At 39.3% G+C, this 22,503-nt stretch overlaps 1 protein-coding gene across 2 annotated transcripts in view; it reads left to right on the forward strand.

The window, feature by feature from the left end:
- GLB1 (galactosidase beta 1) overlaps window positions 1-22,503 on the forward strand; it is an 80,254-nt gene that overhangs the window by 23,708 nt on the left and 34,043 nt on the right. For both annotated transcript variants that reach the window (XM_007505034.3, XM_007505035.3), the window contains exons 5-10: window positions 3,241-3,335; window positions 10,591-10,771; window positions 13,854-13,912; window positions 16,165-16,286; window positions 17,148-17,188; window positions 18,630-18,742. In XM_007505034.3, coding sequence (XP_007505096.2) covers window positions 3,241-3,335; window positions 10,591-10,771; window positions 13,854-13,912; window positions 16,165-16,286; window positions 17,148-17,188; window positions 18,630-18,742 — 611 coding nt within the window. The remainder of the gene's footprint in view (window positions 1-3,240; window positions 3,336-10,590; window positions 10,772-13,853; window positions 13,913-16,164; window positions 16,287-17,147; window positions 17,189-18,629; window positions 18,743-22,503) is intronic.

Here is a 22,503-nt window from a genome sequence, read left to right on the forward strand (position 1 = left end):
TATTTACATTTACACTTATCAAAAAGCTTATCTCTCTATTTCTAACTGTGTGTCTCTGATCTTTCTTGGTTTCTTTCTGTCTTTGGCTCTCTTTCTCTGTTTTTCTGGCTCTTTCTTTGTCCTTTCTCAGTTTTTCATTCTCTGCCTCTGTCCTTTGTTTCACTCTCCTTTCTCTCCTCTTCTCCCCAGTCCTTTGTCTGTTTCTCTCCCCCTTTATCCATCTGTTTCTCTCTGTCCCACCCCTATGTATCTTCCTCTCCATCCCTTTGTCTACCTCTGTCTCTTCCTCCTTCCCATGTTTTCTGTTTCTCCTGCCATATATCTACCTCCCTTCCTCCCCATCCTCTGTGACTCTGTGTCTCTTTGTCCTTGTGTATGTGTGTGTGTGTGTGTCCTACTCTTTTGCCTCCCCAAATGCCTTTTGTAGGTGTTGGCAAGATTAGGCTCATGAAGTTAATAGTGGAAACTTTCCCTTTGATGTAGTGTTGATTTCTGTGGCAGTAACAAGACCTCTTGTTTCTTTGACAACTCTCAGAGTAATACCTGAGCCCTTGATATACTGTTCATCTTCTTTCCATTCACCTGGTGAGGCTTATACTGCTGTACAATAAAACCAGCGATCAGTTCTCCAGAGCTTGTCATCTGTCTTTCCCATCCTTAAAGGCTTCAATTCCTGGTTGATAATTACTTTATTAAGGATGAGAGCTAACATTTATATGGCAGTTTAAGGTTTACAAAGCCCTTTAGAGAAATAGTCCATTGATCTCAACAATCTTGGAACACAGGTGCTATTCTTGATCCAAGATCATTTAAGTGACTTGCCCAGAGATCACATAGAAAATGTCTGTTGCAATTTGAACACAGGCCTTCCTGACAACATTGTATCCTTTGGGGCACTTAGTTGTGTTTCTCTATTGTGTATACACACTTTATTTTTTATTAATGTTTAAGAATATTTTATTCCCCAATTACATGTAAAACCAACTTAACATTCTAAATTTTGAATTCCAAATTCTATTCCTCTATCTCACCCCCCACAAGATAGTAAGTAGATATATACACACACACATATATTCATTTTATATCCATATAGCCACATATAGATATTCCAGGGGGTGCTGGAGCCAACTTATGAGAGCTCATGAAAGCTGATTGTTAAATTTTTAATGTGAGCATTTACCATTTACACCTCAAAAATCATCAAATGCTAAAAATCAGGAATTGATTTATTGTTTTGTTAATTTTGTCTTGTTTTAAGAAATTTATGGAGAATATGTTAATAATGGAGATAAAATTTAAAAGTATTCCCTGCCTACTTTTTCCCCCCCTTAGGGAGTTATTTGTTAAACATCTATCAGCCCATTGCTGCTATGTGTGTATATATACATACACACACGTACATAGATATAACATGTGTATTTATATATATATACATACGTAGATATCATATCTATTATATCTACACATGTAAGGGGGAGAGAGAGAGAGAGACAGAGACAGAGAGAGAGAGACAGAGAGAGATAGAGACAGAGAGAGAGAGAGAGAGAGAGAGAGAGAGAGAGAGAGAGAGAGAGAGAGAGAGACAGAGAGACAGAGAGAGAGAGACAGAGAGAGACAGAGAGAGATAGAGACAGAGAGAGATAGAGACAGAGAGACAGAGAGAGAGAGACAGAGAGAGAGAGACAGAGAGAGAGAGAGAGAGAGAGAGAGAGAGAGAGAGAGAGAGAGAGAGAGAGAGAGAGAGAGAGAGGAGAGAGTTAATTGGTTCTTAATGGATGGAGGAGATAAGCAGAACAAGAGAGAGGGCTTAATACCTACTTCTTAGGCTGAAGTTAAGCTCTTGTTGAATTGTCTTACTCTTTCTGGGTTCATAATTTGATCATGGCATATTAAAAATCCCCTAAATAGCCAAGCCTTATTGTAACACATTTACAGTTGTGCTCCAGCGCCTCATTGCAGTGACCCTGGCTACCTTAAAATTTTTTTCTCTTTTTTAATCCTTTTTAAAAAATATTCTTAACTTCTCAGTAACAGCCCCCAACCCCACTCTAAATAGGACATTTTCCTTCAGCCTGGAAACAAAGGAGCATTAAGCAAACAATCCAGTGTAACCCTAAGCCCCACAAGCTCTTCCAGATGTGAAACAGCTTGGTAGGAGAGGGCCCATGATGGCCTGTGTGTCTGTTGATTCATTGCCAGTTTGATCACAGGGTGACAATTTAATTAGAAAGGTTATGTGTTATAAATTTAACAAAAGTAAGCAGTTATGAACATTTCAGGCTGCAAAGAACAGGAAAGAAGATAATATAAGAAACTATGAATTCTATTTCGTACATTGTGGTTTTGTAAAAAAATTAAATGTTGGCGGTAACAAAACTGCTTTGCGTATTTGTGTCCTCTTTTTGAACTTCCTGCTGCTCTTTTTGGTGTTTTTTGTTACTATCTCATCATTGATCTTTTTCTTTCATCACGCTCACTACCTACCTATCTACCTACCACCTTCTCAAATGAAATCAATACCTTGGCTGGGCTTGGAAATCTATCTAGTGCCTTTTAAGAAGTGATCAGGGGGCAGCTGGGTCACTCAGTGGATTGAAAGCCACGCCTAGAGACAGGAGGTCCTGGGATCAAATCTGGCCTCAGACACTTCCTAGCTGTGGGACCCTGGGCAAGTCACTTAATGTTATTAATTCTTAATAATAGAATGTTGATTCTTTTTTTTTTTAAACCCTTACCTTCTGTCTTGGAGTCAATACTGTGTATTGGCTCCAAGGCAGAAGAGTGGTGGTAAGGGCTAGGCAATGGGGGTCAAGTGACTTGCCCAGGGTCTCAATCCACTGATAGAATGTTGATTCTAAGGTGGAAGGTAAGGGTTCTTTTTTGTTTTTTGTTTTTTAAACCCTTAACCTTCTGTCTTGGAATCAATACTGTGTACTGGTTCCAAGGGAGAAGAGTGGTAAGGGCTAGGCAATGGGGGTCAAGTGACTTGCCCAGGGTCACACTGCTGGGAAATGTCTGAGGCCAGATTTGAATCCAGGACCTCCCATTTCTAGGCCTGGCTCTCAATGCACTGAGCTACCCAGCTGCCCCCAAGGTAAGGGTTTAAAAAAAGAAGAGATGAATTTTTCAGCCACAGTAACTTTTGAAGAGAGTCCTTATTGCATAGGAGTTCTCTTTTTGTGATAAGTGTTGGAAACATAAATGGTGAACTGTGTGGCTTATTCCTTTTTTGTCTCTCAGATTACCTTGCAGAGACTGAGAAGTGGTTGGGAGTCCTTCTGCCCAAGATGAAGCCTTATCTCTATCAAAATGGAGGGCCAATTATAACAGTCCAGGTAATGAGTCAGGAGGGCTTCTCGCCTCGCTTTCATCCCCCCAATTGCTTCCTTTCACCAGTCTCAGAGATGATGTGATGATGCTCAGTTATGACCTCTTGCAGAAAAAGATGTTCTCTTGAATTGTCATTCTTTCCATTTGGGCTTTTCCTTACCATATCAGTACAATTCAGAACAAAACAAAATACTTCTTGTATTTCTTTAAGCTGTGGCAGACGTGATGGAGAGCCCTGAACTTGGAGTGAGGAAAGCCTGGATTCAGATTCTTTCTGTGATGCTTATTAATTCAATGAGCCTTTTTTGAGCTTCCACTTCCCCATCTGTAAAATAGAACTAGTAGCATAGTATCTGCTTCTAAAGCTGTGAAACTCAAATGGAACAAGGTATGCAAAGCACCAATATCAGCGGTTATTCCCCCCTTTCCAAAAAAACTCTTAGCTTCCATCGTAGGGTCTATACTTCTATTGGTTCCAAGACAGAAGAATGGTAAGGACTAGGCAATGGGGATCAAGTGACTTGTTCAGTGGCATACAGCCAGATGTTATCAATCTCTTAAAGCAATATTGGATTACTTAGAGCAAACTCTAGTAATCATCCTCCTCGTACTATTGGCATTTATAGAGATCTTCTGACTTTATGGAGGGGTTTGTGTACAATATTTCATGATCCTTATAGCAAGCAATTATGTGGAGGAAGCACTTTATATAGTTAAATTATTGTACCCATTTTATAGATGAGAAGATGGAAATTCAGAAAAAGTTAAGGGACTTGTCTACATTCACATAATGTTTGAGAGTGGAATTTGAACCCCGGGCTTCCTGAGTCCATGTACAGCACTTAGCCTACTATAGTACACTGCTACTACTTTATAAATCATTTAGTCTCTCTGGTGTTCAATTTCTCCATCCTTAAAAGAATTAGATTATGTCCTCTCTGAGGTCTATCCCAGCTCTGAATCCTAAGATTCTACATAACAGGAGAAGTAGAAAAGGATGAGTAGTTTTTTCTTTGCTTTATTCCCATAGTCTTTAAGGCAAAGAAAATGTGTGTGTGTGTGTGTGTGTGTGTGTGTGTGTGTGTGTGTGTGTGTGTGTGCATGCACACGCGTACAAAACCTTTACCTTCTGTCTTAGAATTAGTACAGCAGTAAGCAGTAGAGTGTAGAAGCTAAATGATTGGGCTTAAGTGACTTGCCCAGGGCCACACAACTAGAAGTGTCTGAGGTCAAATTTGAACCCAGGACCTCCTGTCTCTGGGTCTGACTTTCAATCCACTGAGCCACCTAGGTCTCTCCCCTCTTCCATAGGCTCTTGAGATTTAGAATCAGCATGGACCGTGAGCTATCCAGTTCAATCACTTTAGGGAAGAGAAACTGAAGACAAAGAGAGGCATTTGTTCAAGATGGAACTGGTATTTGAACTCAAGTCCTCTGACTTATAAGCTATTCTATTCCGCTCTCCCCCTTCTCCTTTTTCTAGCTTTATGCAAGATGTTTCCCAAATGATGTTCATAGGCTCATAGGTTCATATATATATAGATATAGATATAGATATAGATATAGATATAGATATAGATATAGATATAGATATAGATATAGATAGATATATCCTGTGGCTAGGAGAAACCTTGGAACCATCTAGTCCAAACCCTTCTTTTTACAGATGTGAAGACTGAATCCCAAAAGGTTAAATGATTTGCTCAGAGTCACGCAATGAGCATTAGGCAGAATTTGAGCCAATATGTTCTGATTGCAGAGCTAGTTTTGTTAACATTTTAGCTTTATTAATATTCTACTAATTCTTATTTCTATGTATTTTAATATATAATTATGCATGATAGTATATCTTATATCTTATTTCTATATGTTAATATATTATATAATATAAAAGTATGTATAATTTATGCTTTATTGTTTATATGAAAAATAATATTTTTGCTAATATTACTAATTATTCTATTCTTCTCCTGGCCCTCTTTTTTTTTCCTGTTTCCTTCTCAGATCTTCTGTATTTGTCCTTCCATTTTCTGTAAACCCCTGCCTTGCATGGGTGGGTATCTGATAAATGATATTATTGGTAGTGTGGATGCTATGGTCACTGCTGTACTTAAAAAAAAAATCCCGACCTGAAATTCAAAATGAAAACCCAATCATTCTGGCTAAGAATATTACTGTGGGTGCGGTCATCCCCCATATTTTGGTCCCTACTTTGACTAATGTTGTTGGGCCAACAATCCTATAGGACCTAATTTCTCTTAAGATTTTGGGGACTTTTGGGGGTGCTCTTCTTTATACCCTGCTCCCTAGTCTCTCACTCATCCCCTCTTACTTTCTCTCATAGTCTGGCTTTCTTTATCTCTCCTTTTCTTCAGCCCTTGCTTCTCCCTAAATCACTTTCAATTTCTGCCCACAGCTTTACCACTACATTGTTACTGAAACCCTAAGTGATGAAAGTCATTAATAGCTCTACGGAATCTGGTAGAGTTTTGCTGCCTCCTTAAAATTTCCTCCAGTCTTCATTCATCCCCAACAGACTTGGGGTGATGAGTAGGGAGCCCTCGCATTAGAGGAGACTGGAGGCTGTTAGATTTGATGAGGGAAATTTGCAGGGAGAGTCAAGGGAATGTTCCTGATGTATATAGGATAACAGTAGATGGCCGATTTTTATCTTAGACTTTCACAAGTATGTCGGCCCATTCAAATCGGGAGGCCGAGAAGGACCACGTTATCTTTACCTTGAGAATTTAGGCTTAAGTTGTCTGGGAGTACAAAGTCTTTATGATTAGTCCTGGTGATTAAGGACCATCTTTCATGGCAGAGCCCAGCCAGAATTGAGTCAGATCAGAAAAATCAGCCTAGTGGGTTAAGATAAACATTTAGCCCACTGACTCTGTGGTTGTCTTGTCAATTGTACAGGAAGCAATTATGATTAAACTAAATTTACTGAAATTTCAGCTTTAAGCTTATGACAATCTTCCTATTTGGATTTATTTTCATCATCATCATCATCATCATTACTATTTTGGAAAGTCCACTGACATCCTGCAAATCAATGATCTGTAAATCAGTCAGTAAACATTTATTAAGTGTTTTGTGCCAGAAAGTGTGCCCTTAAAGAGCTTTGAGACAAGAATCAAACAAGCTACCCACAGGATAAAATATTTTAAAAAGAGAGCCAAGAGCATTTCAGAAAAGCTTCCTATAGAACTTGGGACTTTAGTTAGGACAAAGAAATTCAAGTAGGACAGGTAGGTGGCTCAGTGGATCGAGAGCCAGACCTAGAGAGATAGGAGGACCTGGGTTCAAATCTGACCTCAGACACTTCCTAGCTGTGTGACCCTGGGAAAATCATATAACCCCTACTGCCTGATCCCTTACTGCTCTTTTTCCTTGTTCATGGAATAGCCAGAAGACCTGTGTCACTGGATCAAAGATTTCATTATAGGGAATAAGATAAGAATATTGTAACGGTGAGGGGTGTCAGAGGTAGGTTTTGAAAGATTTTGAGTCTCAAACTAAGAATTTTGTATATTGCTAAGATTTATTGAGTTGGAGTATGCATGTGTGATATAATTGTAGTCTAGAAAAATTATTTGGAACTCCTCCCCTCCCCCCCAAACCCTTTCCTTCTGGCTTAGAATCAGTACCATGTCTTGGCTCCAAGGCAGAAGATAAGTTAGGGCTAGGCAATGGGGCTTAAGTGAATTGCTCAGGGTCACACAGTTAGGAAGAGTCTGAGGCTACATTTGAACCCCAAACCTCCCATCTCCAGGTCTGGCACTCTACCCTCTGAGTCACCTAACTTCCCCACAGAGCAATTACTCTAGCAGCAGAATGAGGGATGGATTAGAATGAAGAAAGAATTGAGGCAGGCAGACCTATTGGAGTAGTGGAGTACTGGAGTGGTGACAGTATCCAAGGGGAGAAGGGGGCAGTTGAGAGACTTTTGACAGGTTCTAGTAATATATTGGATATGGCGGAAAGGGAGAGCCCGTAAGAGGTTGAGGATGACACCCAGATTCTGAGCTTGGGAGAAGAAAGGAGAGGGGAAGGATTTGGGTACAAGATAATCAGTTATATTTTATACAGATTAAGGTTACCGGACTTCTAGTTTGAGACAGCTGGAAATATGAGATTGAAGGGCAGGCTAGGTGAGTTCAAGAATCATCAGCATAGAGATGGTAATAAATGCATGTGAGCTGATGAGATATCAGCTCAAATTAAATAATAGAAATGGATAAGAGAAGAAGGACAAGGACAGAACTCTGAGGGGTGCCTGTAGTCAGGAGTAGAATAAATAATTGGATGAGGCTAGAGAGCAAAGAAGACTAAGGAGTGGCCTGATAGGTAGGAGAAGAGTCAAGAGAAGAGTGTCTTGAAAACCTAGAGAGAAGAGAGTATCAGGGAAGAGAGAGTGGATTGATAGTGTCAAAGACTGCAAAGAAGTCAAGGAGCATGAAGACTATGATAAAGCCATTGGTGGGGAACCTAAGAGATCAATGGTAGCTTTGGAAAGAGCAGTTTCCTTGGAATGATGAAGTCAAAAGCCAGAGTGGAAGGGATTAAGAAGAAAGTGAGAGGAACAAAAGTGGAAGCATTGATTGTAAGATAGCCTTTTGGAAGAATTTAGTAAGAAAGGGAAGAAGAGAGGACAATAGTTAACCTGGATAGAAGGATTAATTGAGGATTTTTTTTTAACATGTTGAGAGGGGATAATGAAAATAAATTAAAATAGGGATGACATAGGGGGTATTGTTGGAGAAAACAGGACAGGTAGAGGTGTTAGCTTTGGTAAGGTAAGTAGAAGGAGATGAGGAGGGGAGAAGAGGGAACTCATGACTAATGACCCTGATCTTTTCTGTAAAATATGACACGGTTCCAACTGAGAGTGGGGTAGGAGAGCCATGGGAGGTATGAGGACAGATGAGGTTTTTAAAGAACTGCTATGAACATGGGCTAGTGTCTAGAAGGATTGCCTAGCAGCAGTGAGAACCCAGTTGAGGTTGTGTAACATAAATTTGTTGTGAACCTAGTCAGAACAGTTGCATGATTTTCTCTGTCTTCATTCAGCAGCACAGGTTACTTCTCCAGTGTTATGTTCAGTTATTGGATCCATATTTAGAAAGAATATTGTTCAGTTAGAGAACATTCAAGAAGAGAAAGCAATCAGGATAGAGAAGAGTTCATGCTATATGAGGATTGATAGAAGTTTTTAGGGATGTTTAAACTGGAAAAGATGGTGGATATGAAAGCTATCTCAGCTATTTGGAGACCTGTCATGGGAGGAGGCATGAGCCTTACACTTTTCCGCTTGCTTTTATATATTATCTTCCATTAAAATGTCAGCTCTTTGAGGACAAGGACCATGACTTTGCTTTGGTTTGTATTCTCAGCACTTAGCACAGTGCCTGTACCAAAATATGCACTGAAGAAATACTTATTGATTGGATTTGACCCTAGATGGCAGAAGTAGAAACAATGGGTGGAAGATGACAAGAAGGAACTTTAGTTTTGATATAAGCACAATTTTCTTAATTCTCAAGAGTTAACAATGAAATGGACTTGCAGGGGAAAGTATGACTTCCTTCTTATTGAAAGCCTTTAGAGTGACTTTAGACTGGATGATGGTCAGGTTGATAGATGTTAGATGAGTTTGCCTTGCTCCATTTCTTGCAATTCTGAAGAAGTGAAGGACCTTCAAGATAGCAGATGATTTTATTTGACCTGAAGGTATCAAGAATCAAGAGATTTTTGTTTATAGTTGTTGGAAGTCTTCATGAAAATATCCTATAGTCAATAAGTTGGGCTTTTTGCTTCATCAAAATTATTATTTCTGGGAGGGTCTTTCTCTCTCTTACTGTGTTTATGTGTGTTTCACTCCATGCTCTTACCAATTTTAAAATAGCTTTCAAAGTGTTTTTTTTTTAAACTCCTGAGCCTTAGATTATAAGAAACCCCCTCTTAAGAGATACTAATGATAAGTGAATTCATAGATCTGGAACAGAGATAGCCAGACAAGTGCTAATGATGGACTATTAAAAAAAAAAAGGTAGAAAGCTAATGCCGTCTTGTCTTGTGGGCTCCAGATAGCTTCTTTTCTCAGATCTGGTTATGTTTGAGAAAGTCCCAAACTTTTTGAAAAGTTCATATGGCAGCATTTGTAATCTTAGAAGCATCGACAAAACAAAATATGAATTAAGATTTGCCCAAGGGTTCATTTCCCTAGGAAACAGACCACTTAAAAAACTTTTTTTGGGGGGGGCAGCTGGGTAGCTCAGTGGATTGATAGTCAGGCCTAGAGATGGGAGGTCCTAGGTTCAAATTCGACCTCAGACACTTCTCAGCTGTGTGACCCTGGGCAAGTCACTTGACCCCCATTGCCTAGCCCTTGCCACTCTTCTGCCTTGGAGCCAATGCACAGTATTGACTCCAAGACAGAAGGTAAAGGTTTAAAAAAAAAAAAAAACTTTTGGGCAGTTGAGATGCAAGAAAAGAGAAAGTAATTTTTTAAAAACAGTATTTAGTTGAATCTCAGGCACTGAGGAACTTAGACTCAAATGGAATCCAGATGGTGGATGGTCCAGTTATACAGTGCATCTATGCTTGTCTGCTTTTTGCAGCCATTAGGAAGTCTACCCATCCTACCATGGACTTTCTAAATCAAGGGTTCTTGATCTTTTTTGGTTCTCATACCCCTTAGCTTTCAGTAGAACCCTTCATGCTCTCTTTACCTAATATAAAAGGAAGTAAATTCTAAATGTTATCATGCATATGTACATAAGAAATAAAAGATTAGTTTTCATGAAAACTTTGTACATAACTTTTGTACAATTATTAGTGCTAATTTTGTCATAATTCAATAGGTTAATATAATTATTTACCAAATACTCTTGTTGTGGGGAGTTGGTATATTCCAAACCCTAGCTCGCTTAACATGTATTTTCTTAACCTCTTACCTAGTCTTAGAATCGATTCTTTATATTGGTTCCAAGGCAGAAGAAAAGAAAGGGCAAGGCAAATGGGGATTAAGTGACTTGCCCAGGATTACACAACTAGGAAGTATCTGAGGCCACATTTGATCCCAGTACCTCCCATCTCTAAGTCTGGCTCTATCCACTGAGCCACCTAGCTACCTCTTCCCTTAATATTTTATGGATATCAATGGAAACATGGGCCTTCCATCTGTCACTAGAGCAAGGTGTTGAATTTCCTGAGGATCATGAAGGTTTTTTTTTCTCTCTTTCATGTAATTCACAGGTTGAAAATGAATATGGAAGCTACTTTACTTGTGATTATAACTACCTTCGTTTTCTCCAACAACTCTTCCACAAACACCTTGGGGAAGAAGTGGTTCTCTTCACTACTGACGGCGCCAGTGAGGATTACTTAAAGTGTGGGACTCTGCAGGGTCTCTATGCTACGGTGGACTTTGGAACAAGTGAGTGACTGTAGTAACAAGCAAGATAGACTGAGCATAGAGTGCTGGATTGTTTCAGCATTTCCCTGTAGATAGTTATTTTTGTTCGTTTTTAGATGACCAGCAAAACAGGATTTCTCATTCATCTTCTCAAGGAAGAGCTAATAGGATAATAAGTAGTGTTTAAGGATTTACAAAATATTTCACATAATTACCTTAATTAAAAAATAACAATGAGTGCTAGACCTGGAGTTTAAATTCAGCCTCAGGCACTTAACTTACTGTGTGACCTTAACCAAGTCATTTAACCCGGTGACCTCAATTTCCTTACTTGTAAAATGAGCTGGAGAAGGAAATGGCAAACCATTCCAGTATTTTTGCCAAGAAAATCTCAAAAGGGTCATTAAGAAGCCAGCATGACTGAAAATGACATCAACAGTAATCAGCAATAAAGCTAGCATTTATGTGATCCCTATTATGTCAGGCACTGTGTTGCTAGCATCTCTGTGATGCTTATTATTGTATTAACCTCAGATATGTAGATATTGGTAGCTCATCTAATTCTCACAAAACTTGGAGGTATATGCTTTAATTATCCCCATTTTACAGTTGAAAAAATTGAGGCAAATGGGCTTAAGTGTCTTACCTAGAGCCATAACTAGTTAGTACCTCAGTTTCCTCAGCTACAAAATAAGGATAATGATGATTCTACCTCCCAAGGTTTTGGTGAGGATCAAATGAGATGATGTACGTAAAGTTTTTGCAAGTGATACCTTTTGTTATTATTGATCCCTTGATCTCTCCTCTTCAGAAACTAAGACTAGCAGGGCCTCAAGATATCTGCCCCCTTTTCCTCAGTCATTTTAGGGGGACAGTGAATTTTCTACATTAAGTACCAATCAACAGACATGCTAGAGACAAAAGACAATAGTCATCCTTAGGCATTTATCTTCTATCAGTGAAAACATGGCATGCAATAAGAGTAAATGTGAAATGGAGATGAAGTGAAAATCAGGCAGTTTCATGGGGGCTGGCAGGAGCAGTGAGTGGAGGAATTAGCCTTAGCCTCATCTAGAAAAGGGGAGCTTTGAAGGAAGCGAGGAGTGCTGAGGCAGACAAGAGCAGGAAGTTACCAGACTTTCCTGCTGGCTTAGTCATCAGATTGTCACTCTGAGTTCACAGATGTCATCTTGTACTTCCTTTGTCATCTGTCCCCAACACCTACTTCTTGCTTTGAAAAACTTTGTTGAGTGACCCATAACTACCCTGTCAGCCATGGATGCAAAGGTCCATGGGACCATGATCCCACAGGGGAATGTCTGGGGCAGAGTAATTGGCTTTCCATGACACGGTCTTCATTTCTAAGTCTGCTCATGATGTGGGCATTTTTAGCCCAGGAGACTATACTGATATTTCACACTGAAAACCATTTTGAATATATTTTGTTCCTCTTGGAGCTTTTTTTTTATCATAAGTATTATTTTATTTTAAAAAATACTAAAGGGAATTTAAGTCATGAATCCCCACAGCTAGGCAGCTGCATAGGAAGTGGTAATGCTGATTTCCTCCCCTGGCTGTAGGAGACACTTTTCTTCAAACTCTTTCTGCTAGGAGAAATGATTGGGCCTCTCTTTATAAAAGTGGACAGTGCCATCGCCTTCTCTCCAGTCAAAGGACTGTGGGGGGGCAGGGAGGGGAAGAAGGGGGTAGTGGAGGTAGGGTCTGTCCTTGTCAGCAGTTTGGAAACTAGGAAGATCACTGATTGTAATGGAATCATTGATTTCCAGTTGGAAGAGACCTTAGAGATAGTAAAAGCTTTCCTCTTCTCCAACCCACTTAAAATCTCTGTAGATCTTGTATTCCTCATCTGTAAAATGAAGGGGCTGGACAGAGGGGTCCCCGGGGTCTCTGCCACCAATAAAATGATAAATAGTCCCTTGGTCCTGACTCTAGGTTGGGCATAGCCCCTGCCCTTAATAGATTATAGGCTTACAGTTAAGAGAGATGAGGATGAAGAATCTATAATGGGATAGGGACTGGACCAATGATGTCCTGGATGCAGGATGTTCCCCAGTGAAGAAATGCCCTTTTCCCACCAGTGCAGCTTGGTACCTCCTTTCTAATTAAGAGTCTCAGAGTTGCCTGGGAGCTCTGAAAACTTGGGACTTGCCCAAGGCCACTAAGTCCAAGGTGGGTCAAAAGCAGGTCTTGAGCTTGGGTCCTTCTAGCTGCTCCTTAGTAAGCTTTCTGTTCATGATACAATACTGTTGTGTAATATAATAGTAATAATAATGACAATAATAACAATAACAATAGTAACTAAACATTTATGTAGCACTTAAAAAGTTTCAAGACATTCTGTATGTGTGTATATGTAAGTTTATATATTAATACAAGGTATCACCTTATGTTATTAAATGTCATATCACATGTATATACACTTATTATATATTTGATAATGTAGTATTATTGAAACTGTCACATGCCATATGTTACTTTGTAATATAAAATCATTCAGTGTTTGTACCAACATTGTGAAGTAGGTTCTATGATTATCCCCATTTTGCAGATGAAGAAACTGAGGCTGAGAGAAGCTTAAGTGACTTGCCCAGGGTCACAAGCTAATATGAAGAATTTGAATGGGCATCTTCTGAGGCTAGTTAGCTGTAAACTGTTACTTATATTGAGATCCAGATAGATTTTGAGTGGAGGAGTTAAGGCAAAGTCATTTCTGACTCTAGATTATTCAAAGAAGAGAAGAAATAAGCTTAAAGGAATTGCTATCAAAGTTCATAATAAAGAGAGACTGACTATATGCTTTGGGAGAGCAGGGAAGGTTTTATGGATGAACTGTATGATTTTCAATTCAATGCAATTAATTATTTAAATAATTAACAAATGGCCACCATGTGCCAGTCACCGTACATTGAAGAACAGATTGGTGATTTGGCTAGAAGTAGGTAGATAGGGGCATTATGGGATGGTGCTGGGGGAGACATTCAATGTCCCAATTGTTTTGATTTTTCTCTCCCTTTTTTCCCCCCTAATTCCACACGAATGCTCATGATCTCTTTCATTTTCTTTATGCTTTTTCACCTTGCAGATCATAACATTACAGAAGCCTTTCAGTCCCAGAGGAAGACCGAACCCAAAGGACCCTTGGTAAAGTTTGTCCCTTTCTTTCATGTTAGGGAAAGATGGGAACACACATACCTAATAAAAATATACTTGTCAACTTCCCTGAATCCTGGGCATGAAGACTCCAGGGATAGGGAGGAACTCATGGATGGCTGTCACTGTTAGCTGTTCTTGATGTTGAACACAAATCCACCTCCCTGCTAATTCTATCCATCGTCCCCCCACATTCCCATTTCTGAGGCCAAGCAGAGAAAGTCCGTCTAGTCCCTCTTACACATGACTCTCCTTCTTATATTTAAAAATGGCCACCAGGTCCCCAGGAAATGTTCTCTCTTCTAGGCTAAATGGCCCCATCCTTCAATTATATTGAATTTCTTTACCTCTTTAAATGTTATATTCTCCTCCTGCCTATAGAATGTAAACTCTTGCGGGCAAAGATTATTTTGAGATTCCTGTAATGTAGCTGGTCCATACTCTTTGGTTAGACTCTTCCAAAAATAGAAATGTAAATAATTAATTTGAATTTTAGGGCATAAATAGGTATTTTCCTTATTTAAGCAATCCGGAAACACAAGACATAAATTGTTCATAAATAATTATAAATTAATTGTAGGATCAGTTTGATTTTTTTTAAGTGGTCAATTTAGGTTTCTTATTGCAATACTTTTTAAATAACTGAATTTATGAAATGATTTCTAGACAGCTTTTCAGAGCCTGTCACAGCATCTCTTACATGTCATTGCCTTATGAATATTTAGTAAATGAGGGCCAACCTGGTGTAGGGGAGAAGGTGCCCTGGATTTAGAGTTCAGACCTTCATGATCATCCTAACTTTGATCCTCAATGGTGTTTTGCTGGGCTATCTCTCTGGACCTCTGTTTGCTCAACTACAAAATAAGTGGATTAGACTAGAGGCCCATCTGAACTTGTGGGTGAATGAGCCAACATACCCTTCTCATCAAGTGAGATGCATTTGCTCTTTGGGGTCCATGATCCCTTCCTCTTAATAGATGTTGGGCTAGAGATCATCTCTAATAATCCCTTAGTGGGAAGAGCACCAGATTTTGAGTTCGATGACCTAGATTCAAATCCTGCTTCCAGCTCTATGTCCCTGAACATCTTAAATTTGTAAAAAGAAGGTAGCTTCTTGGCTTAGTAAATAAAAGACTAGGTTTATTGTCAAGAATTCCTACTCAGACACTTCCTAGTTGTGTGACTCTAGGGAAGTCATTTTCTTTTTAGCATCAATTTCCTTACCTGTAAAATGAGAGTAATGATAGATTTCCCTCAAAAAGTTGTTGTGAATAAAATGAGATAATGGGGGCAGCTAGGTAATACAGTGGATAGAATGCTAGCTCTAGAGTCAGGAAGACTCCTCTTCCCGAGTCTAAATATGGCCTCAGTCACTTCCAAGCTATGTGTGCCTGAACAAGTCATTTAACCCTCTTGGCCTCAGTTTCTTCAAGTGTAAAATGATCTAGAGAAGGAAATGGCAAACCATTCTACTACCTTGGCCAAGAAAATCCCAAATGAAGACACAGCTGAAGCAATTGAAAAACATGAAAGTGCTTTGCAAACCTTAAATCATTATCGAAATGGTTGCTATTAACATAATTAAAATAAAGGTTGTACTAGATGATCTCCCTAAAGCCTGATCTCTTCCATGTTTCACATTCTTCCCCAACATATCTTTTTATTTAATCTTTTTACTTTTTTAGCATTTTAATTTCCTATTCCCTCTCCCAAAAAAAAGTCTGTGCCCTAACAACAAGGAATTAACAGGAAAAAGTGTGTCATCTAAATTATGTAACAGATAATTCAGATTAGACAATATTTATAGTGTTCTACATCTATAGACTATCCCCTGCACAGAGGAAAGTTTCAGTGCTAGCTTTCTGTAACAGCAGGAGGAAATAGTACAATACTGTCATTCTGCAACTTTTTGAAAGTGATATTAGGCCATACTTAACTTATAAAGTATAAGATGCTTCCATTCTATAGTGGTTAATAAGGTGAGGTTCTCTCTCTTTCTCTGTATTTCTCTTAACCTTCTGTCTTAGCATCAGTACTGTGTATTGTTCCAAGACAGAACAGCCCTGAGGGCTGGGCAATGGGGGAATAATGACTTGCCCAGGGTCACATGCTTAGAAGTATCTGAGGCTAGATTTGAACCCATGACCTGGCTCTCAATCTACTGAGCCACCTAGCTGCCTCCTGCCACCCACATTGTGAGATTCTCTCTTTTTTGTTCCCAACCTTTTTACTTTCTTTTGTAGGTCAATTCAGAGTTCTACACTGGATGGTTAGACCACTGGGGTGAAGCTCACGAAACAGTGGATACCAAAGCAATCATCTCTTCTCTCAATGACATGCTTTCTCAAGGTGCTAATGTTAACATGTAAGTGAGTTTGGGGAAAGAATTTTTGTTTTCTTGTATTTTTCAAAGAATATAAGCACCTCTTTTTGGAGAGATACAATGACCACTAAATGGTCATTGTATTGGAGGAATTGGTCCACTAAATGACCACTAAATGGTCATTGTATTGGAGGAATACAATGACCACTAAATGGTCATTGTATTGGAGGAATTGTATTGGAGGAATTGGTCCACTATATGACCACTAAATGGTCATTGTATTGGAGGAATACAATGACCACTAAATGGTCATTGTATTGGAGGAATTGGTCCACTATATGACCACTAAATGGTCATTGTATTGGAGGAATACAATGACCACTATTTTTTTTGTGGCCTTAAATTATCTCCAGGTCTTTGTTATAATGTATTTCAATATGGGATACCTCTCAATTTAGGCTTTGTTGTGAAGATGAGGTCTCCTGGAAAGGAAAAGAATATAGACAATTTGGTAAATGAGAAACAGTTTGCCTTAGTGGCTTTGAAACTCTGGGATCATATCCCACCTCTGTGACACCTGGTGGTGGTGCCTGACACATAGTAGGCTCTTGTTGAATTGAATATTACTCCAGTTAGGGTTTTCTGGTTTTCAATTTCTTGGGTCCTAAATCTCTTTGAATATTTAATTGTTTGGCTACTATGGTGAAACTTCTTAAAAGTTTCATTCACGAAAATATAATTGTATTTTTCTGAGGTATCACGGTGAATTTATCTGGGGAGGTGGCAAGTCATCTTTGTGCCTCTTTGCCCTTCAAAGGGCTAAGATTGAAGGAAACAGGAGCTTCTTGAATTATTAAGGAATCCTTTTCATTCAGCAGAACTCTGATAGTTCTCTTTCTTTAGGTATATGTTCATCGGTGGGACCAATTTTGGCTTCTGGAATGGTAAGAATTCATTTATCTATGGGGTTTTAGTTTCACTTATCTTTTAAAATCTGGGCGAATGAGCAAATTATGTTAATGTTCTATAAATCAAGTTAAAAAAATATAAATAGGTATTAAATAATTCAGTGCTGTCCATGTTTGAAGGAGCAATTCTGAAAAATTCTCCCAATTTTATTGCTTTTTTCAAAGACAAATACTACTTCTCTTTTGTGTTTTCTTTTTTGAGGGGAGGAGGTCATCCCTTCTTCAATTCTTCACCTTTTCCCTTTTATTCTGATTTTCCTGCAAGTATAATTTCCTTTAGTGAAAAAGTCCTCTTGTTAAAATGAGACCCAATCTCCTAGGCTCTTTGATTTGCTCTAGTCAATTCTAGATAGTTCCAGGGCTGCTGAAGTTACCTTTGTGGTTTCTTTTCATTTCTTTTTTTTTTTCAAGTATGCAAATAAAGGCATGAATCACCCACTTATTGGGCTGGGCAAGGAAAGGGGAAGTTGTAAAACTTAAATGATATTGCAGATAGACCTAGTGAGGTAAAGGATGAAAATAATAACATGAAGGTTTTGGCAATGTTTACAGCAGATCTATCTGTCTACTATATTCTCATTACTAACAGTTGAAAGGTGAATAGTGAATAGAGTGCTAGACCTGGAGTCAGGAAGACCTGAATTTGAATTCTGACTCAGACACTTAACTGGCTGTATAACTCTGGGCAATATAATTCCAGCCTCAGTTTCCTTATCTGTAAAATGAGAGTTATAGTAGCACCGACCTTTCCTTTAAAAAGAAATTCAAGTGTTTCTTTGGGGTGGGGGTGGGGAGAAGGAAATACACTCTGTTAAGTGGAGGTAAAAAGAGAGGCTGTTCCAGGTATTCATAGATAGATGGCTATTGATAAATATTGTCTGAGAGAAATATTAACAAGGCAACCTTAATGGAGAAGGTAGCAATGTTGACAATCAACTTCTCCCATTTATTAGTCCCTTCCCCATGATTATCCTATTTAGAGAGGATGATGATGACTCCATGTCCTCTGTTCTTCTCTTTCAATAGCAGGGAAATTGGAAATCTGCCACCATTGGCTTTGGGTTGCCAATTGCATCGGTGGATAAAATCTCTTGTACTAGTGAGATCCTTAATTCACTGAAAGCTTCAAGAATGGGAATAGTATGAAGGAATGAGAGAGGGTCCAAGTTTTCCAGTGGTGCTATTTCAAAAAGAAACTGAGAACTCATTTGCAGAACAATCTCTTCTATCTAAAAAGTCTTTTCAATTATCTACCTTCACTTCTATCTAAATAGTCCTTCCGTTGCTTAAAGACAGTTCTACTGGACCCTCAAGAGTCCTGTGTCCAATAGGGACTCAAGGACACTTGTTTGTCTTTACTGGATACTGAAATGATTGCTTTTGGATGACCCTCTTTTCACCGTTTCCATTGCCTTAGGAGCCAATATACCTTACTCAGCACAGCCTACCAGCTATGACTATGATGCCCCATTGAGTGAAGCAGGAGACCTCACAGAGAAATACTTTGCTCTGAGAGAACTTATTGGAAAGGTGAGTGTTTATATAAGGATTCTAGTTTTTGAGATGTGCTGTAGGATGAAAGAATCATGGGATTTAGAATTAGAGAGAACAATAATAATAGTGATGATACGGCTATTTAGTGCTTTACATTTATTATCTTATTTGGTCCTCACAACAACCCTGGGAGGTATGGAATATTATCATTCTGATTTTTGCCGATGGAGAAACTGAGGTGTAGAGGGTTACCAAGTATAACACAATTACTAAAAGTCTGGGACAGGATTCGAACTCAGGCCTTCTAAACTTTAACTCTGTCAGCATACCCCTAAAATGCTTAGATGAGCTTTTGTGATGCCCCTCCTGCTATTAGGGCTATTTTTTACAAGTAAAGTTACAGGTTCAATTGTAGCAGGAATTGTTATCTTCCACTGATGATCGAAACCAATTTATTCCTGAGAATCTTCTGTATTCTCTTGCCTTAGACAGATGCTAGCAGCTAAGAGCTGGTCCAGCTTTGGTGCTTGCCTCTGACAGCGTGACCTGAGCCTCCCAGGTGGGGTTTCCTGTCTCTGCTGTGGCTTTTTATAAATCCGCAGTTTTTCTGCTCTGTCATTTGAGTTTTTAAAAAAAATTTTTTTCTCAATTACATGTAAAACAAAAAATTTGTTAGCATTTTTCTTTTTAATTCCAACATTTTATTTTAATCAATTTATTTAGAAATCTTTTTTCTGTGGCTACATTATTCATGTTCTTCACCCTCTTCCCCCACCCCCAGCTGAGATTCATTTCTAAAAATTTTGAGTTCCCAATTCCCTCCCCCTTTGCCATTTCCCCCCTCTTTGAGAAGGTGAGCAGTTTGATATAGATTCTTCTACATGTGCACTTATGTAAAACACTTCTATAAGCCATGTTGCACAGACCCCAAAGACCCAGGAGGAATGAAGAAAGTTAACAAAGTATGTTTCAGGCTACATTTAGACACCATCAGTTCTGCCTCTGGAGGTGGATAGCATTTTCCATGTAATTAAGTTTTGAAATACACTTTTAGAACAAAAGACTTTCCAGGTATAGATATGGAATAATACACGTGTGTTTTTATAGAATATTGGCCAGATCAGCTAGGTGGCTTAGTGGATTGAGGGAGAGGCAGACCTGGAGGAGGCAAGGGCTCCTAGATTCAAATATGACCTCAGACACTTCTTGCCTGTGTGACCTGGGCAAGTCACTTAACCTCTCCCCGCCTTATCCATTCTTCTGCCTTGGAACCAGTACATAGTAATGATTCTAAGGAGGGAAGACGAGGGTTTAAAAAAAGAAAATTGCCTTGAATTTTGTGTTTCATGTGCAAATGTTACATTTAATTTATTTTTATCTTTTTCACTTAATTTATACATTTAACTTTTGATCTGTGCCCCTCTGGAGCCCAGAGGTTCAGTGAGTTTTTTTCTAAGTTACATAGCCTTGGAACTCCAAATTCCCCTATTGACCTGTGATCCCTCTTTAACCAAAGGTTTATAAGCTTGATTTGTTTCTTTTGTAAACTTATTTTATTTTATACATTCAAAAATGTTCTGAGAAAGGAGTCCAGAGGCTTGGGATACCCAGAAAGTTTAGAACCCATATAGGTTTTTATTTTAAACCCTTCTGTCTTAGATTTCAATGCTGTGTATTGATTCTAAGGCAGAAGAGCAGTAATGGAAGAGCAGTAAAGGCTAGGCAATGGGGGTTAAGTGACTTGCTCAGGGTCACACAGCTGGGAAGTGTCTGAGGCCAGACATAAGACCTCTTCCCAGTGTCTCTTGGCCTGGATCTCAGTTCACTGAGCCACCCAGATGCTCCCAAGAACCCATATACCTTGTAATATTAAGTGAATAGAATTCTGACTTTACAAGTCAGATGGAAGGTGAGACAGTTCACATTTATGACATGCCCTGAATTTCTTTCTTAGCCTCGGTATTCATAGTCCTGCCATTTCAGGAGGGAGGATTCTGCTAAGGATGTTTCTCTGCATAAGTCCTTCTTCACACCTGTCTTTGCTGCCACCCAAGGTTTCTTGGGCTCCTGTGGGTCCCCAGGGTTCCAGTCACCACCCTTCTTGGCCCCCCTTACCACTTTAGAATCTGATAAGGTTGAGAGTCCCTCCCACTTGTTTTTACTGAGCTTCGTGGGTTCCACTCTTTGCAAAGGTAAGGAAGGGGTGGGGTGAGTATTTGCAGCTGCAAAACCAGCTCCTTCTGGACAGACAGCAGATGGGCATCCGTTTCACCTATTTGGTACTAGGAAACAAATCATTATTAGCCCCTGGTTTTATCCAGGGTGTTGTCAGAGGATACAAGGATGGGTAGTCTCAAAGTTTGGGTGCTGGAAAGAACCACAGAGACCATTTGACCCAGGGCTTCTTCACTTTTGGGGTTTTTGAGGCCTATGGACCCCTCATCAGAATAATGTAGGTATAATTGAAGAAAATGCAAATTTTAGTTAGAAGATAGTGGAAACAAAGATGAGACCTCCTCAGATCTCTCTGTAGATATCTTTTTTTTTAATTGTAAAAATATGAAACTCTTATCTTCTGTCTTAGAATCAGTTACTATGTATTGGTTCCAGAAGAGCAGTAAAGGCTGGGGGAATCGGGGTTAAGTGACTTTCCCAGGGTCACACAGCCAGGAAGTGTCTGAGACCAGATTGGAACCTAGGACCTTCTGTATACCTTCTTATTTTTTCATCCAACTTCTTAGGAATTCCCCCCCCCCCCTTCCCCAATGGATACCCTAATAGAGTTCTGTGGACACCAGATAAAGAAATTGTAATCTAATCTAACCCTGATCTGATACATGTTGTTCAGACTCTTTGTGCACTCTTTGGGGTTTTCTTGGCAAAGATTGCAGTGGTTCACCATTTCTTTCACCAACTCATTTGACAGGTGAGGAAACTGAGATAAGGAAGGTTAAGGGCTAGCTGCCTCTTATGTCTGAACCACAATTCTTTCCTTTCATCTTTCCTGGCAATCGGTCCTTCTAGCATCTGGCTGAAGCTCTCCAAGAATGAGGAACTCACTACTTCCCATAGGTAGCTTATTCCATTTTTAGATCTTTTAGGAAGTCTCTTTTCTTAGATGAAGCCAAAACCTGCCTGTCTGAAACTCTGGCCACATGTTGTACATACACTTCCCACTCCATATGTTCCTTAGCATTCTTCAAGGCTCAGCTCAGGGGCCATCATTATGCTCTTTTATCTGGAAGCCACCTTAAGGATCCTACTGATCCCTGTTGTCTCTCCTTTGAAATATCTTGAACTTTCTTATGAGGGGCCAATGCTATATTCCCTACCATCACCGCCCAGCAGGAGAAGAGAAAGCTCTGATAACAAGGGTTTCCCCCCTTTATTTGTGCTTGTATTCCTAGCATCTCCCACAGTGCTTTGCATATAATATGGGCTTAATGTTTGAATTACTAGAGATAAGGGCTCAGCAGAGGGGAATTATTTTACACAATGCATGTCAGTCCCATTATTGCATCCTCTATTCTTAGAGATTTGCCCAGAGCCCTTTGAAGTTAAGTATAAGTCCTGGAATCAATCAGGAAGACCCTCTGTGTGATCCTGGGCAAGTTGCTTCACTTCTGCTTGCCTCTGTTTCCTCATCTATAAAATGAGGTTAATAATGGCATTTACTTCCCAGAGTGATTCTGAGGATCAGATGGTATATAATGACTAAATCTACACAGTAAGACTTATGTAAATGTTAACCATTATTATTAAAATGGCCTCAGGTACCCATCACATACTCAAGTTAA

The sequence above is a fragment of the Monodelphis domestica genome, chromosome 5, assembly GCF_027887165.1.
Source record: "Monodelphis domestica isolate mMonDom1 chromosome 5, mMonDom1.pri, whole genome shotgun sequence".
In the NCBI taxonomy this organism is placed as follows: Eukaryota; Metazoa; Chordata; class Mammalia; order Didelphimorphia; family Didelphidae; genus Monodelphis; species Monodelphis domestica.